The sequence below is a fragment of the Lepidochelys kempii genome, chromosome 8, assembly GCF_965140265.1.
Source record: "Lepidochelys kempii isolate rLepKem1 chromosome 8, rLepKem1.hap2, whole genome shotgun sequence".
NCBI lineage: Eukaryota > Metazoa > Chordata > Testudines > Cheloniidae > Lepidochelys > Lepidochelys kempii.
Genome location: NC_133263.1, coordinates 70,729,525 through 70,748,784, shown reverse-complemented (window position 1 = coordinate 70,748,784; position 19,260 = coordinate 70,729,525). Strand labels below are relative to the sequence as shown.

The 19,260-nt window shown below is 39.8% G+C and overlaps 1 protein-coding gene across 1 annotated transcript in view; it reads right to left on the bottom strand.

Annotated features, from left to right (window-relative positions):
- Positions 1–19,260, bottom strand: part of SASS6 (SAS-6 centriolar assembly protein) — a 30,451-nt gene that overhangs the window by 2,791 nt on the left and 8,400 nt on the right. Inside the window, exons 5-15 of the mRNA XM_073356937.1 lie at positions 19,082–19,253; positions 16,713–16,790; positions 15,435–15,554; positions 15,123–15,314; positions 14,651–14,845; positions 11,296–11,385; positions 11,023–11,202; positions 9,819–9,900; positions 7,371–7,504; positions 5,423–5,548; positions 2,815–2,909 (exon numbers count right to left, since the gene is read on the bottom strand). Coding sequence (XP_073213038.1) covers positions 2,815–2,909; positions 5,423–5,548; positions 7,371–7,504; positions 9,819–9,900; positions 11,023–11,202; positions 11,296–11,385; positions 14,651–14,845; positions 15,123–15,314; positions 15,435–15,554; positions 16,713–16,790; positions 19,082–19,253 — 1,464 coding nt within the window. The remainder of the gene's footprint in view (positions 1–2,814; positions 2,910–5,422; positions 5,549–7,370; positions 7,505–9,818; positions 9,901–11,022; positions 11,203–11,295; positions 11,386–14,650; positions 14,846–15,122; positions 15,315–15,434; positions 15,555–16,712; positions 16,791–19,081; positions 19,254–19,260) is intronic.

Sequence of the window (19,260 nt, the reverse complement as noted above, 5' to 3'; positions counted from 1 at the left end):
AAGAGATTAAGACCGACTGAAGCAGCAGCAACCTATAAGACATCTCAAATACTTGTATTCACCATACTAACATCAATGCAGATGCTGAAACAATAATAATGTAATGGTTACTTACCTTGCAGTAACTGTGGTACTTTGAGATATTTTAATCCATGGTGGATACCACTGTAGGTGTACACATGCCTGAGGCATGCAAGACTGTAATTTGAACAGCAGTGTCTGTTGGGATCATGCCTGTAGCCAGCATATATGCCCTCAGATGGGGGTACAAATGGCAGGGCGGCCACAACACTCCCTCCCTCCAGTTTCTCACTAATCCAGAATCTCACCTAGAGGAGACTCCAAAGGAGCAAGAACGTAGGGTGTTTGTGGGAGCTATTCAGACAAAACATATAAGAACCACAGTTACTGCCAACTAAGTAACGGTTCTTTCTTCAATTATTTGTCCATGTGGATCCCATTCTAAGTCACTGGCCAGCAGCACCTCATGTGGAAGGAGGGAATGAGTAGTCCTAGCTCACTCACTAAACAATGCCTTTCCCAATTTGGCATCTTATCTCAAAGCCAGGTCCAGGCACAGTGTTTGGCAGCTCGATGAGAAACAGTATAATAAGGGAGGGGGATGAACCATGAGGGACTGAAATTCACTCTCCCACCTGGCTTATGTAATGGCCACCAAAAAAGCAATCTGAGACTAAGGTAGTGAAGAGAACATTCAGAAGCGTTTAAAGGGGGACTTCATGAGGATATTTAGATCCCAAGAGATAGATGGATGCCTGGAAATATGTTTGGTTCGGTGTTCCAATCTATTTTACCTTGCAGGCAGCACCAAGCTTTGGTGCCAAGCTGATTTCTGGCAGTTGTGGATGGCCTGTTGGACTGTGTCAGATCTCTTACTGGTACTGGTTTTAAGAGTTGCATTCTGGCTCACAGAAGTGCTGACTGACTGGGATTCAGAGGTGGAAGGTCCTATGTTGGAGCCTGATACCTGCTCTTCTGGGTCTGAAGTGCCCCTCAGACTGCTCCAGAAGTAGTAATTTTAGCCAACTGACCCTGGATTTTCTCCATCTTGACAAGAAAAGCCAGCAGACAGCACAGCTGTCAAACAAGGGGCTTCTGCTTAAACTGAACAAACAATGGCTATACGTCTGTGTCTGCAGGGAATGAGTCCATTGCACAATGTACAGGGAGTTCAAGCCTGAGGGCTTTGAATCCACTATGACAGCAATGGCGGTGATGCAAACTGCTAAGCAGTAAGAGGGATGGATGGGACTGCTCTGCGCTCAGATGGGGAAAGCACGAGGACATAATGAGTGCCAGGCATAGCTCCAATGGACACTGCTGTTCAAAGATTCTGATTTTGCATGCATGGATACCAAGTGTGGGATCTACATGGACAATTATGCAATGTTACTTTTATGTAGTACTACATAAAATGTGTTGACATTTTATTTTAATAACTTTTATATAGATTAATATTCCAGCCCTGTCTACACAGCAAACTGTTTTTGTAATCAGTCTGACACTCATCCAACCCAGTTACAACAAACGTGACAGTTTCTGCACGGCAGTGTTTTCCACCTCAAAACCACATGACAACCAGGTTTGTTCATCCACATTTATAACAGTGCCAAGAGTTCTTTGGATCAGTGCTTTCTTAGAAAATTTGGGCAGCTATCTCAGTGACTCAGAAGATGAAAGAATTCCCAGAGGGCACAGACACAGAGCAATGCATTCTGGGATATCCCCCCCCAGAGCAGTGGAAAGCTGGAAAGGAGAGCCAACTGAGATAAAAGATTCAGTTAGAGGAGGTCCTATCTACACCACAAAAACAGTTTACAAAATTTGTTTCAGGAAGACATATTTGCCAGTCTAAGACTTTAGTGCTATAACTGGGATTAACCATGTAATTAACTGGTTAAATGCAGTTAAAATATGTAGTGCAGCCAGAACTTAATGTTTTCACTTACTCATCCCACTGGGCCTACCTCCTTCATTGTAGGATTTCTAAAACCACCCACTATTTGTACACTCCAGCACCACCCTGGTACACTGGAATAAAGAAACCAGACTTCATCTGCAAATGGAATTACTAGTCACATCACTTTAAGCAATAGGCTCTGAATGCCATCACTAGCCAGACTTGCTAGGGCAGTCAGCATTTCAACAAATGAACATTCATTGTCCTCACTCTACTTTTCAGGTCACTATGACATCCATTTCCAGAGTAGCTGGCCCCCATAAAGCTGATGCTCCCACATACCAATATCACCGCTATTGTGGACCTCCACTAAAGAACAGAATTGTCACAATACAGGGTCAGGTACAGCCATGTTTAAAGTCATTAGTGCTATCTGACAAAGTTTGGTTTCTGTAGCGTATCCCAAGAGAGCTGAATAATGAAAAAATTAGACTACTTTAAAAAGGAACTGACACGGACTTTTTTTGGGGGGTGGTGGTGGTGGTGGGGAGGGAGATAGGTAAATCTGCAAACAAGACAATTTAATATTTCACTAGAAATGAAATATGGCTTCTTCAGAATTATTCATAAAACAAAAAAAACTACTTCCAAAGACACTTGGACAGAGGACCACATTTTCAAAAGTAGCCTCTAAAATTACAGGTTTATTTTGTGAGTGTAAGTCTGTGCATGCTCACTGGAACATAACAATACAATGTGTATTCACAAACTTGGGTATTAAAAAAAAACTTTTGAAAAAAAAAATGTCCAACAATTTTAGAAAGGCTGGGCTGAGTTCTCTGAGAATTGGACCTCAAAATAATATCTATGGGCACAATCATCATGATACTCACTTTTCTTTATTTGTTGAATGACCAGTTGCAATAGGAAATCCTGGCTGAATGTCTGAACTTCTATTAGTTTTTGAAAGCTGCACGTTAAACTGAACCTGCCAAAAGATCAAAGGTTTCACACATTCAACAGTTTGGATCCAGATATGATTATGCACCAAGAAAATGTATAGACTGAGGACTTTTGTCAGACTGAGCACTTCAGGGCAATAAGGTTCCACACCATGTTTAGCAAATGCTTAACAAATAAAATAGTAAAAAGAAAAGGAGTACTTGTGGCACCTTAGAGACTAACCAATTTATTTGAGCATGAGCTTTCGTGAGCTACAGTTAGTCTGTTTGCGAATACAGACTAACACGGCTGTTACTCTGAAATAAAATAGTATAGATATAAACCAAAGAAGCAATTCAGTTGACAAATCTGCTGTGTATAAATAGGATAGCACAGGGTGAATTACTGATACATAGCAACATGGTTTGTTATCCAATATAAACAGGAAATAGTTCCTGCTTCTCAATTATTTAAGTTATGTTAAATTTAAGATTTAGGGTAGAGCAGCAGCTTACAGCCCACTAATATAGTGCTGACTGATATCTGATTGAAGTCAGTTATGCCAAAGTAAAGCGGATATTTGCCAAGAAAGCCTTTGTTTAAAGTTTTGGTGTCTTTAGTATTCGGTGTTTTTTTCTGAAACATCAGGTTTGATTGTTTTTAGTAAGGTAAGTCTTTTGCGGAGTGTAATAGGGCAGTCTGCCACTTTAAGAGCATGGGGCCAAGCTAGCCCTGTTCATTAAACTGATCCAGCTGAGCAGGAGAAAGGTGTTCTCCCAAAAAGAGACTCAGCAGAATTCATTTTTTAAAAAAGGTCATTGGATAACAATTGTTCATTTAAAGCTTTTTTTTTTTTTTCAATGTAATACATTTAAATTTTCAAAGTATGGGGGAATCAGACAATTATTTAATGACAACACATGCTGAGACTCAACACATTAAAGCTTTATAACCACACACAGATATACAAAGTAAATATCCTTGAATCCAACAAACATCTCAAGCAGCATTTTTCTTACTTTGCTGATCTGTAACTTTTGATTATTATTGATGGAAATATATTTTTGGGTGGCTTTGTGCGTGTATGGTGAAATTGACATTTACTGATGAAAATCTCATCTTTCCAAGCCTATCCATAAAGAGCAGCAGGAAGAGGCTGCAGAGAGCAGAAAGTTTTGCAGGTCCTCTCTGGGAATAGGAAGACAGGCCAGAAGCCAGGAGGCCTGGATAGCAGAAGGAGATGCTGGAAACACTCAAGGAAACACCTCTTTGGCCACTCTCATGTACAAGGGCAGGGAGCAGAGATCGAATCCAGGAGGGACATAGGACTTTTATTAAGCCCAAGGTGGGTAGACATTGTTTGCATTATTGCTTGGTTGGAGCCTTTGAACTCTAGGAAGGGACTCCACAGTTAAATCTGAGAGCCCTCTAGGCTGAAGGACAGTAGAGCCTGGAGTGTAAGGCGGCGGCAAAGCCCAACCCTTTTGAGTTACGGTATTGAACTTTAGTTTGTGATTCGAGGTGCCCCTATTAATATATTACTCCATGACATGGGTGTCATTAGTAAAGCTACAGTTTTGTCACAGACCAAAGACCTCCATGACTTCAGCCTGCGGTGGCTGGGAACTGCAGAGTCCCACCACCCTGGAGGTGGCAGGGGGACCCCCGCAACTCCAAGTCCCCACAGGTGATGGGGGTCCCTGGAGCTCCCAGCCAGCCCCCCACAACTGCTTCCCATTTTGTCATGGAAATTTTTAGTAGAAGTCAGGGACAGGTCATGGGCGTCCGTAAATTTTTCTTTATTGCCCATGACCTGTCTGTGACTTTTACTAAAAATAGCAATGACAAAATCTTAGCCTTAGTTATTAGCTAAGACAGTGTTGGAGAAGTATACTTGAGGAGCCCTGAGAAGAGGAATCAAAGAGTGGGATGCCTGCAAGGCCACACCCATGCCATCGGGATACTCTGAAATAGTGATGCTATGGCACTGAGCTATAGTAATTTCAATCCCAAATTGTATAGAATATATGAAGTGTTTAGTGTACTACAAACTACTTCTGTAAGGAATAAAGAACACGAAGATATACAGACAACTGAAAAGGGAACCTTGCTGACTTTGAGAACTTCTTTCTCACTAGTTTACAGTAGGACGTTTACTATAATCAAATAGAAATTAGGAAAGTTACATTTGGGAGACAGTATGGTATATTAGACTGAAAACCAGAGGTAACTGCCAGGAATTCTCATGTTCTAGGTTTAACACTACAACTAATTTGCTGTGTAGCTTTTGTTCAAAGGAGAATTCATGACAAGGTGGAAAATACCTTACAGGAGAGTCATGAAAATTAGGGTTTGTAAACTGTTGAAAATGCCAAATATTATTACCACTAAAATAATTTAGTGTTTATAGCCAAATTCTTGCTGTCACTTAACATAAAAACCATATCACATAGCATACTGTGTTAATAATTTTTGGAAATAGCCAATTAAGTCAAACTGTTCAGAAATATATGATTAGAAATGTTTGTCTTGAGCACAGAAGTAAAAATAAATGCCTGCCTTTGGTCCTGAAACCTGCTGGTTGGCACTTTTCACAGGTGCTGTTTCTGGAAAGTTTTGGAAAGCACATACTGGAGAGATGGGGTAACTGATTCCTGAGCTAGTAAAACGGAGTCTGTTGTCAAGCTGTAAGAGAAAAATAAAAAATGTAGAAAGAGGAGGAAACAGCAGTGCAACAGTAGAAAATCAAAATCTATGTATGCATCTCTAGTTCCAGCATCTCTAGTTTTCTTTTTAATAGTGGTTCACTTAAAGTAGAAACCAGACATTCAAGATCACTAAACTGGGACTCAGGAGACTTGGGTTTTCTTCCTAGCTCTGCCACTGGTCTGCTGGGTGTCCTTAGGAAGGGCATTTCACCTCTTAGTATCTAAGTTTCCCCAACTGTAAAATGAGGATAAGGAGACAGACCTCCTTTGTAAAGAATGTAGAGAACCACTGATGAAAAGCGCTATATAAGAGCTAGGCATTAGTATTCTTACTGGGTAATCATGCCTGGCAGGCTTCAATGAGCATTTCATTTCACTGAGCCCAGATGTAAAAATTTAAAACTGACCTTTGTAGTCACAAAATATTACCACAAATTAATGTTTATACATTATAGTGACTAAAGTACAGGGAAGAAATTGGTTTACATTCTTAAAAGGAATACTTGCAGAAAGTGAATGGATACTAGACAAGGTAAGCATTATTTTACTAGCACTTTTCCCCTCTAACAACAAACCACAAGATTTGACTAATATACTCTTGACTATACTCTTATTACAAGTGTATGTAAGTCACACAAGACTGTGCATCAAAGAGAAAATGTAGCAATGCAAACAAGTTGGGTTTTTTGTTGTGTTTGTTTTGTTTTTAAGATTAAATGGCTGCAGATCTACAGGCCTTAGTTACTGGAAGGGGAACAGAACAATAGAGAAGTAAAACCTGCTAGCCGAGGTAAAATGGGCATGTGCTAGATATGTTGAATCAAAAAAAAACAACCAACCAAATAAACACTGACTGATAGATTTGAGAACTCCTTGAAAGCATTGTACCACACATCTTAAGAGCCAGCAGGCCTACTTTAATTTGGTCTCTTTAAACAAGAACATTTTATAAGAATTTTTTACTCCTCATTTCCCTTGTGCTCTTTAAAATACCTCACTAGCCCTAAGTTAAAAAGTTATGTTCATGTAAAAATTAATGACTATCTGGAACATTTGTTAGTAACCATTTCTAGAAGTATGAAGATGTCTAAGAGCAAGACACCCACACTTTTTCTTATGCAATTTCTATTAGTGATGTAATCGTTTTTCTGTGTGTTGGCAGATTTTTAAATTCTAATTTCATATTAAATTCAAAAGTGAAAGGGACATTCTGCATGTAGTTTATATATATATAAATAATGTTTTACCAGATTAGCAGAAGCTCTAGGTCCTCCAGGCAGAGGAAAAATACCTGTACATCCCCTTCCACCAGGTAAATAACAGTTAGTTATATAAAGAGCAACCCAGAATACTTTATGACCTTTGCTTGGTGGCATGTCTAGCATGTGTTATATAGCCTATCTTTCTATTCACATACAATTTCTGGTGTTTGGTGTAAGTGCGGTGTAATGGACTGTTTGAGAAGGACATTCTTGACTCATTTTAGAGAAGGATCTTAAGAATATTAGACGTGTAGATGCATGCACATTTTAGCATATGCTATTTCACTAGCCCAAACGCATTGTACAAATTTGTGCATTTTAACATTTTATATCGCTTATTCAAGACAATGAGAATTTAGGAAGTTCTTATTTATGATACTAGTAACTTTGTTGCATCCATTAACAGTGCACAACATGATGAGAAAAATTCAAATACCAAAGCATTTCTCCTAGGTACGGTAAGCACTTCACTTGGCATGTATCTTTATTCTAAAGATGTACAGAAAGTACAAAGTTTTATAAATTTGGATAGCTTACCATATTGTGAGGTGAAGTGCCAGTTTTAATAGTGCCATTGCTTGAATGTATAAGTGGAATGGTAGACGTTCCCAATATCTCTTGCTTTCTTGCCATCTGAATTTCATTCAGTTGCTTATTTAACCATGTGATTACTATATAGAAAAAGGAGTAAAACTCTAATTTTCAAGCATTTTGTTTTCCACCCCTTTTATTAGTACTGTAAATCTAACAAACTACGTCAAGAAATCATGTGAATGATTCTATTTCATGTTATATTAGTGTCATATTCGCCCCCTCCGCCCCCGCAAAGTCCTATCTCTCAAACGTAACAGGCCTGATTAACTTTTCCCTTCAACCATCTACTGCTAAAAATGGCTTAAAAAAAAAAATCAGGTTCCTTAAAGAGCATAGTCATCTTTTAAATGTCCATTATTATAACCCATTACTTAATTTTTCATAGAACAGCAATAGAGTATTAATTAGAACCCACAACTATAGGGAGGTAAGCATGTAATAATTAGAGACCCCGTAGCTGGATTTAAGTTCATTGAGTTCAATATGCTTTGGATTATGCCCCATAAAGAGTAAGAGATCTACAAACATACATAACTTTAAGCATGTAAGCTTTCCCACGGACTTCAATGAAATTCTTTACCTGCTTAAAGTTAAGCATGTGTATTAGTAGGATGCACAACTGGAGCCTATATTTTCAAAGCATCAATTTGTAACTTATCTGTGCAATTCTTGTTTTAACTCGTGGTCATGTAGCTTAAATTTAGAATCGCATGTACACTTTCTCAAATTCTAAAATGTAACACTTAGAAAGTTGTAAGGGAAATTCTGTTTTATGTGAAGAACCACACCAAACAAATTAGGGCTACTATAATACACTGGAAACCTGAACTGAACGGTTACTAAATTGTTTGATCCTTGTGGGCTGTGGGGTGGCGGGAGCGGAGGGGAACAGCAGGACATCACAAGTATTCCATGAGAGAAATGAGCAATCTTTCTAGCTTCACAATGAAATAAAATGTTTTTAATACAAAATTTTACTCCCGAGGGCATTCTGTGCCAAAAATTAAAAATTCTGCATACAATATTTTAAAATTCTGCAAATTTTATTTGTCAAATAAATGTGGAGACTCCAGCATGGCATTGGCAAGCACAGGCCACTGGCTGGAAAGAGGTGGGAGATCACTGTGCAGCTCCCACCAAGGACACGGACTCAGTGATGAGGCTGCACCCAACCCTGACACAGCACAAGGACAGGGCCTTCCCCAGAAAAACCCCAGGGCCCTGCCACTCTCTGCCAGGTACACCAGGTGTGGGGCAGACAGGCTCAGCAAAGCAGGATCCAAGTTTGGAGGGGCTTAGTGGGGGGGAATCCAGGTGTGGGTTGAGAGAGTTGTGTGAGGGGCAATCTGGGTGCAGGCGGCTCAGTGAGGGATCCGAGTGGGAAGGGGGATCTGGATGCAAAGGGGCTTGTTAGGGGGTTCTGGGTACAACGGTCATGGGACTCTACAGGAGGATCCAGGTGCAGGTGGTTCATTGGGGTGATGAACAGTGATCAGTGTACAGTGATTCCCTCCCCCTGCAGCTGAGGAGCAATGGGTGCAGGAAGCATGGAGGGAAAGTGGGAGGGAGTTTGTAGAGCTTCCTGCAGCCAGGGGAGAAATCTGGGGGTAGGTCTGACATGGCCCCAGATACTGTGAAGAATCATAGAATATCAGGGTTGGAAGGGACCCCAGAAGGTCATCTAGTCCAACCCCCTGCTTGAAGCAGGACCAATTCCCAGTTAAATCATCCCAGCCAGGGCTTTGTCAAGCCTGACCTTAAAAACCTCTAAGGAAGGAGATTCTACCACCTCCCTAGGTAACGCATTCCAGTGTTTCACCACCCTCTTAGTGAAAAAGTTTTTCCTAATATCCAATCTAAACCTCCCCCACTGCAACTTGAGACCATTACTCCTCGTTCTGTCATCTGCTACCATTGAGAACAGTCTAGAGCCATCCTCTTTGGAACCCCCTTTCAGGTAGTTGAAAGCAGCTATCAAATCCCCCCTCATTCTTCTCTTCTGCAGACGAAACAATCCCAGCTCCCTCAGCCTCTCCTCATAAGTCATGTGTTCTAGACCCCTAATCATTTGTGTTGATTAGGAGGAAGAGGAAGTCCTGTCCTCCCCAGCCCAGCTGGGACTAGCAGCTGAGACTGGCGCAGGGTCTTCTCCAGTCCTGCCCCCTGCCCCACAGTGATTCACCCCTCTGCTGGCTGCCCTGGGCACCCAAAACAGTGCTGGGGAGGGGGTCACATGACCACTCTTGTGGCTTCCCCATCAGTCATTTTTCTGCGAGGAAGCAAAGAAATCTGAGGGGATCAAATTCTGTGCATGTGCAGTGGTGAAGAATTCCCCTACGTGTAACAAAAACAAGGAGAGAGAGACCTGAAGAAGGAATCCAGTAAACCTACCATTTTCATTGGTTTTTAGCAGTTGCTTGCTTTCTTCCAGTTTTTGTACTGTAGTTTCTAACTGTTCTTGCAACTTGCATACCTGAAATATTTCCATACTAATTACGTCAAGCATAATCAAGAAATATCAATGATTAAAAACTGAAGAAAACAGTGGAAATAAATATCAAGGATTTGGAAGTACAGTTGATCTTATCTTTCAGTGTTGCTTTGATTTAGATTCACAATTAATCGTAGTACAAAAGGGGTGTGATTACACAATGAAAAGATCCTTATTTTCTTGGCATTGATTTCAAGGCAAAAAAAAGTGTCAGTTGGCCCTGGGCAACTGTTTATGCCTTTGAAAAATCTCTCTCTCAGCTTTTGCCTGTTTCTGCCCTTCAGAAGTATGTTGATTCATAGCTCTGTACACTCCGTTGCATTCACTGAACGTTTTGTACTCTGTAAATTCTAGCCCTATTCAAATACAGTATCCTCTCTCTATTTGTATTTAAAGAGGTAACAAGGTAAAGAGTTTTCATTGTAGGAGTTAGCTTTTGTTAAAAGGTTTGCTAACCCTAATAGTAACTGAAATCTGAGATGGCCCTGAACTCCTGCTGTCTTTGCTGGAAGTTCTGTCCAGGTATGAAGTTTGCAGTTCCAAACCACATTCATGAAGTGTTTTAAACATGCAACAGAACCAGAAACTGAACTGACCAGTATGTTTTCATTCTTGGAACTGAATAAAATACCAAATGCAAATAAAGCATAGAGCCTAAAAACAGTGGGCGAAACTTTTTTTTTTTTTAAATCTTTCATATTTTATCTAAGTAATACAAGAAAATCTCCCTCTTTAAAAAAAAAAATTATTTTTTAATTTGAATGTCTCTTTAGGTAAAAAGCATATTGATCCAAACAATTAAGTTTATAATTATTTTAGCTATTTTTCTTGGACTTCCCAATTTGTCAAATTTAGTGCTGTTACTAAAATTTGAGAGTTTTGCTTCAACTGGGCTCTCTATTCCCTCTATGTTTTTATCAACCAGAAACATACACTACACTAACATTTGCCAGAATTCTGTTTCAATAAACCATTTCATAAGTGGGTAAAGTCATTCAGTTTTACAGACAGCAATTCAAGGCTAATCCTGCAAACACTTAAACGCATGCTTAATTTAAAGCACATACATAAATGGTTACAGCTTAAGATAACTTAATGCATTACCTCTTGCTCTTTTACTCGAAGAGATTGTCCAGTCTCCTGAAGTTCCCTTTGCTCTTTCTGTAGTTTCTCTTCTTTTTCAGCCAAGAGTTTTTCTTGCTGAATTGTTACTGTATTTTTCAATTTCAATTTACTCATTAGCGTTTTCAAATCTCCTTGTAACTTCTTGATAATTTCATTAGCCTATTAAACAAGAATCATTTCTAAATTAAACAACAATGCATAAAATTAAATGAAGAAATCCCATGATTAGGACAATTTCATGTTTAAACAAACCTTAAGAAGTTCAGCCGATAATGACTTTATTGTTGCTTCAAGTTTTCCTACATGAACTTGTTTCTTCTCTGTATTTTCTTCCAGTATCACCTTAAAAAAATCAAAAGGTTTTCCATTAGCAAGGTTTTGTGCTTCTTTAAAAAAAAAAAAAAAAGAGCACAATACTTAAATCTGATTTAGATCAAGCTCGTTAAAATTTGCATTAGACGGGAGAGGGTTTACTCCCCCTGTGCAGTCACTGTAGTTGTTCGAGATGGTCCCTATGGACCAGGGGTCTCAAACACATGGCCCGCAGAGTTATTTCCTGCAACCCGCCATAGGCGCCGACTCCACCAGCAGCCAAGCTCCCCCTCACCCCCCGCTCTCCCCTGAGCGCACCGCATCCCCGCTTCTCCACCTACCTCCCAGCGCTTCCTGCCAACGAAACAGCTGTTTGGCAGCACTTAGGACTTTCCAGGAGGGAGGGGGAGCAGCAGGGACGCGGGCGCTCAGGGGAGGAGATGGAGAAGAGGCGGGGATTTGGGGAAGGGGGCAGAGACTTTGGGGAAGGGGTTGGAATGGGGGCTGGGAATGGGTGGGAAGAGGCAGGGCCTCATGGACTAGATGAGCAGTCTGAGGTATGAAGTTCAGCATGTATGATTCTTTGCTGTGAGTAGTTGGGAAGAATGTTTGTTAAAAAAGTGGCAACGTATTTTGTATGAATAGTTACTTTAAAAAAGTTCCTGCCATTACATCTATGTTGACAGACTGTTAGTGTAGATCATCATTGTTACTGACCACATAGGGAATAGTTACAGGTATTTAAATTTTATTAAAACCCCTCTTCGCATTACCGTTTAAAAAAAGTTAATACATTGACTTTTATTAGCATACTACAGTACTCTTCATTTTTTTCATTTTTGACTATATTTTTGTATCATTGTATGAAATGGTTTCAGTGATGCGGCCCTCGGGCCAATGTACTAGTCCTCATGGGGCCCTCGTGGTGATTTGAGTTTGGAATCCCTGCTAAGGACGCTCCACTTCAGGTGGGCATGCACCTTCAAATTGGAGATTTTAGCTAGCAGTGCCTGTTTGACCCATGCATGCACTCTACTATGCCTAGTACTCTGCAACATGGCTAAATAGATCTGTGCAGGTGACCCACCCTCAATTCCTTCTCTACCACAAAGATCCACAGCAGAGAAATCTGAAGCAGAGGGCAAGGACGTGGAGTACTGAAGCACCCATAGGAGGGCATCTCAAAGAACTAGTTACTGAACAGGGTGAGTAACCACTCCTTCTTTAAATAGTGTCCCTATGGGTCCTCCACTTCAGGTGACTACCAACCAAATTCTGGTTCAGGTTTCCCCTCCTCACTATCAGAGGAGTATTTTTCTGGAGACTGCTAGGGAAATGGAACATATTTGAGAGACACCCTCAAACTCCATGCCAATAGCATGAGCACTCATGGATGCCCCCACCTATACCCCATGGGCCCACTCAATTGCTGTACTGGGATCAATTGGTGACATATTGCCAAAAATTCTCTAGGACCCCTAGCATCACTCATTGCCATGATAAGGCTAAACAATCCTTCCCATCCTCTCTTGAAGCCCTGAACCACAAGGAGAGACTTTTGAGGAGCAGAAGGTGAAAGCAGAGAACAAGGTCACCCTACTAACAACATCTCCTCTTCATCCCCAGATAAAGTAGTTATGATTCCTTCACCATTGCAGGTTGATGACTTCAAACAGCACCAGTAGAAAAAGGTGGTGACTGTCGGTACTGGGTGAATGTCTGGAGACTCAGAGGTCCTCAGTACCAAACAAAGGGGAGTCAGGCATCTCTGTCACTGTGAGGTGCTGTGAAAATTTAACCTCCTGCAGTATCGACATGGCAGTCAGTACTGAGGCTGCAGCCTGAGCAGAGGTGATTCTGGTAGATGGAGCAAATGACACTGTAGGCTTTATGCACTCCAAGGAACGACCATTAGATGATAGTCTGGTCTTCTGCAGTACTGAAATGGAAGGTTCCAAGAACCTGGCTGATTCTTTGAGTACTAACTTAGAAGAGACAGTCTTCTCCTTGTCAGCTCAATCTCCTGATAGTACCAATGATGTGCTGGAACCTTTAGATTCTTTGGTTTTAGTGGTGGTCACAGTACCTGAGGAACCTGCAGTCTTGTGGGTACCGAGTCAGGAACCAACAGGCGCAAAAGTAGTTGTCTCAATCGGCGACCAGTGCTTCTTTGAAGTAGATTCCCTATCTGGGGAACCCGAGCTCCTTTTCCTAGAGTCTTTTTGAGAGGATTCTTGAGTTTTCCCCTCTTAGAAGCTCTAAGGGAGTGTTACGCCAAAGTGGTTGAAGAGCTCAACTTGCTTGGAGACCAATGTATGAAGGAGGTCTCCTAGCCTGTTTCAGAAACTAGACAGACAGCTCTCCATCATGAGGCAGTGCAATTTAATCTCCAGGTTCTTTCTGGCTCTTGATTTTCATGCCAGGCAAAAATTACACTTCTGGGGGACGTGTGACTTCTCAAGGTAATGGATGCACTGGGAGTGCCCATCGCTCACCAGGATAGCCTGCCGGCATGAAAGTCAATCTGTAAAACCTGAAGAGCTGGGCACACCCTCTCAGCAACCTAAAGTTCCCTGCAGGGAACAAAACCCTGAAAGGACGTCAATAATAAATAAATAAATAAATAAATAAATAAATAAATATTATTATTACTACTACCATCATCATCTACTATCACTACAACTAGTTAGCTATGTAAAACTATTTGGAAAAAGAAAACCTACTTGAAATAAGCTCAATTCAGACACTTCACCCTGATATTCTATGATACTTCTGAGGCTCCATCTTAGCCCAAGGCAGCTGAGAAAAAACTGAAGGCAGTCTGCCCATGCAGCTCTATACAGACATGGTACAGAGCATGAGTCAGAGTAGAATGCATGTAAGGGCCAAACGGGAACTGCTACCTAAAATTTCTGATAGAAGATGCAATGGGGCACATGCACAGTTGAAGTGGAGCACCCATAGGGACGCTACTAGAAGAACCACCTCACTAATTTTCACATCACTAATCCAGTTTTTAAACAGAAAAATTCAGTCTCATATGTCAGCAAAATCTAATAGTAAGAGATGAATATATTTTGTAAAAGTAGTGTATATTTACTGTTGGACTACAACGTACTATAATTGTAACTGTAATTGTATTTTGCAATGCTGTAACCTTAAATTCTTTAAATCATGGTTGATCATCTATTTGCCAGTTCACAAAATCGGATAATCCACAATTGCCCAGTTGTGACAGCAATTAAGCATGGTTCTACACTACTTTAGAAACAATATATTTAGAAACTAACAGAACCTTTTGTTCTTGTGTTGCATCTAATACTTCTTTTGTCCTAATAATTAGCTGGTCCTTATCTTTGATCTCTTGTTCCAAAACAGCAACTCGTGTTTGTAGCTGATTAATGTGTTTCTCTTTTTCATGGCATTCAGCATCCAGAGTAGCATTCTCCCGACGCAACGACAGCACTTCTTGCTTTGCTCTCTGGCACTCCTAGAATGTTTGGAAAAAATATTTTCAAAACAACAAAACAAAACAAAAACACTGCAATACCTTAAGTTTGAATAACCATATCTAACTCTTACCAAGGATATCAATAAGACAATAGAAATAGGTAATAAAAATAAATACTTCAGAACCTAAAGTATGGATTCCCACAACCTGAACATTTGCTGTATTTTCACAGATTGCACTGTATATCGTGTGAGTGTATTGATTGTGTTATCCCTATACAAATATAGATTTGAAAATAAAAATGAACATTCCATACATCATCTATCCCAGAGAGTTTTGCTTTAAGTTCTCTAATTGTGGAGTCTCCTTTGTATCTCCTTTCTGTTAGGTCCTTGTTGGCAATCTCTAGTTCTGACAATCGATTCTGTAGCTGTTGGATACTTTTCTGATGCAAGCTTTCCAGTTCCTTTTTCTGTTGTTCATGTTGTTGTTGGTACTGAGTCTGCACCTGTAATGAAAAAAAGTTGGAAAACAAAGGAAGAAGTGCTTCAGTGAAACTAACCTTAAACTAAGAAACTACTAAATGTGTACCTATATTTTTGGTTTGTTTTTCCTTCAGTTCTCATACCTGGAGAGCTTTCTCCTTCTCATTTGTCAATTCCTGAGTGTGCTTATTTGTTAGCGTTGTTGTATGTGACGTCCATTCACTTCTCAGCTTATCTAATTCCCGGCTCTTTTCTGACAAGCTCTGTGTTTGTTGAGACAGCATAAAGAATCTTGAAAAATGTATCATATTATACTGAACAATACTTTGCACTATATTGTGATTTTCATCCAAGGATCTCATAGTGCTTTACAGAACTAACTGAATCCTCACACCACCCAGTGACATACATCTCAGCTTTACAGATGGGAAACAGAGGGTCATCAAACAATGACAGAGCTGGTAAAAGAATCATAATTCCCAACCTTATGCCCTAACCACAGCATGGTACTCTCTCCTATCAAGTGGAAGAAAGAGTGAACACACTCAGCCACGCCACAGCGCTGTAAATACCAACTTTTCAGTATGAAAAATATACTACTTGGTAGCATTTTTCTTTTAAATTTGCAACAACAGAAGTGTACAGCAGTTCCAATTCTATAAAAAGTTAATGTGTTTTTAAAATGTCAACTGTCTGATAAGTCCACAGAAGGGGAAAAAAGGAACATTAAGGCTCTCTCTCTCTCTTTAGTGACCAAAGTTCAGTCTGTATTTTTACCGTATGACCCACAGCCGTCATCCTCTAAAAAAGAAGTGAAACCGCAACAGGGCCCACCATCTATCTTAAATAGAATTTTAGAACATAAATAGCCACAATTTTAATAATTTTTTTCTTTGCTTCATACAGAACACAAAGTAAAGAGTTCCAAAATATCTTCATTGTGTGACATTTCAATGTAGAGACAGTCTTGTGAACTACTTATTCTCATATTTCTGAGCACATAATATTCCTATGGCAACCACAGCAAGTGCTTGCAGGGAAAAGTAAAGTGTTTTTAGTTGTCTTTAGTATGATGTTTTGACCTTTCTTCAGAACTGTTCATCACACTGGCTACTTTTGAACTTCACTTCACCTCCTTCTGCCCTGCCAAAATTGGTTGTTTCTCAACACCATGTAACCAGCCAGACATCTATGGGTCACCAGCAGTAAATACTCCACAGGCCAAAAAATTCAAAATAAATGCACAGATATAAGATTAGATACGAAACAAGAAAAGATAATATTTTACGAAGTGTTCTATAAACTGGACCCTACTGAAATTCTACAATTAGTAATATATCTTTACATGTGGTACGCTATACAGAAAATTCAGAAGACTGAACACATATTATACCAAAGGCAGGAAGGCATAAGTCAATTACCTGCTGTGTGTAGCTCAGCTGTCTGGTAAGGTCATCTTCAGTTTTTTTAAACTTTTGTTCCAATAATGACTTTTCTTCCTACATATAATTGACATTTTAAATCTATACAATCTTATTTTCCAATTTAGAAACATTATTTAGCATCTATATTCCATTATTTCTACATGTAAAGTCCAAAAATACATGTCCATTATGCCAGTAACAAAGTCTTACCAAGACAGCCTAAATACTAAGTTGTATATTTTCATGAATCCTAAAATAAAAACCTTTTTTCAATTGTAAAAAAGTAATTCAGTACAAATGCAGACAATTCTGAATCAAGTTTTCCCCAAAATTTCCCCAAGAAAATAGGATCTTCACACTTTAAACTATTGTTTGAAAAGTAGTTGCATTAATACCTAGATGAGGGGTTCTCAACTGGGAGTCGCAAGGTTATTACGGGAGGATCGAAAGCTGCCCGCCCCCCATGCATGCAGGGGCTCCGGCTGCCAGCCAGGTGCCCAGCTCTAAAGGCAGTACTGCCCCCAGCTCTATGTGCAGAATTAATTTTGATATGTGCACCACTATGGAGGGGATATGTGGCCGGGGCCAGGGGTTCAGAGTGTGGGAGGGGGCTTAGGGCGGGGACAGAGGTTGAGGTACGGGGGTAAGGGCTCTGGCTGGGGGTGCGGGCTCTGGGGTGGGGGTGGGGATGAGGGATTTGGGATGCAGGAGGGGGTGCAGGCTCTGGAAGGGAGTTTGGGTGTGGGTAGGGGCTCAGGGTTGGGAATGCAGGCTCTGGGGTGGGGTTGGGGGATGAGGGTTTTGGGGTACAGGCTTTCCTGGGCTGCAGCGGGGAAAGAGGACTCCCCACAGCCCTCTCCCTGCCCACGGCAGCTCCAAGGCTGGGGCCGGGAAACAGTCACCTCTCCCTGCTGTGTGCCTGCATGGCCCTTGATAGCCTGCTGCACAGCCACACAGCTTAGACTGAACTTAGACCCTGACCTAGATGTTATGGGGATAATCTTTGTGAACCTTTTCTTTTAAAAACAGTTTATGTTACAGAGGCAGTTTACATTTACATTGCACTAAAATAAAAAGGAGACAAAAATTACATGTGAAGAAATTAGTGAGATCTGGACTGTAGGCTGAAGATTTTTCAAACTCTGAGATCACTGTTCATTTCATAACATTATTTAAACCTGATATGCTACCAAGCACATTAACGTCATTTTCCAATCTATAAATGGCAAATGAAACCCCACTGAATTAAAGAAGGCTCTGTACTTACGCATGGGTATGCGCGTGTAGATCCAACAGCAGGATCAAAATCCTTAACTTTCAAGTATTTCACTCTTGCATTTGTATAGCGGGTCAGCACAAAGCCATGAAGCAGCCAATACTGAGAGGCTCACTTAACTCAACAATTGCATTACCACATTCATCAAATATCCAAAGTGTCTAATTTCTGCCAATTCAGATTATCAGATTTTGTTTTAAAATTAGGGCCATTATTAATTGCAGTTAACTCAAGAGATTAACACAAAACAAATTAACTATATTTAAAAATAGTAGTGATTAACTAAAGTTTTAATCGCACTGTTAAACAATAACAAATACCAATTTAAATTTATTATAAATATTTTTGGATGTTTTTCTGCATTTTCAAATACACTGAACAAAAGAAACAGTATTTTTCAATTCACCTCATACAAGTACAGTAGTGCTAGCTCTATCATTTTTGTTTTTTCATAACTGCACTCAAAAACAAAACAAATGTAAAACTCAGTCCTACTTCTTATTCAGCCAAACAAGTTTGTTTTCATTTACGGGAGATAATGCCGCCTGCTTCTTGTTTACAATGTCACCTGAAAGTAAAAACAGGCATTCGCATGGCACTATTGTAGCTGGCATTGCAAGGTATTTATGTGCCAGATATGCTAAACATTCGTATGCCCCTTCATGCTTTGACTTGTAGATTGCACTCTTTTTTACAGTGCAAATATTTGTAATCAAAAATAATATAAAGTAAGCACGGTACACTTTGTATTGTGTTGCAATTGAAAATAATATATTAGAAAATGTAGAAAAACATCCAAAAGTATTCATAATAAATTTAAATTGGTATTGTATTAATAGTGTGATTAATCGTGACATTTTTTAAATCTCGCAATTAATTGTGATCTTTTTATCATTTGATAGCTCTATTTTAAATATACACGCGCCTCAGAGAGAGAGTGTATTGATTTAATTACAATATGTACCTATATAACTATGTGCAAAGCCACAACATGAACTAAAATTAACAAAAAAATTAAAATAAAAGCCACAATGTTAAGTGTTTGGAGGATCAGGACCTAATTACGAATATTACAAATCTATCATCTTACCTTAATACATTTCAAACAGATTGCTAAAAACTTCTTTATATCTGCATCATTTCCTGGCAGGAATTTTAGTGAGAGATGTGTCAAATGTTTAAATGGGTTTGTCTCCACTACATTTAAAAAAGCAGGTGCGTGATCTAACACAGATGCTGAAGAAACTAATTGCAGCAAAAACCTTAAAA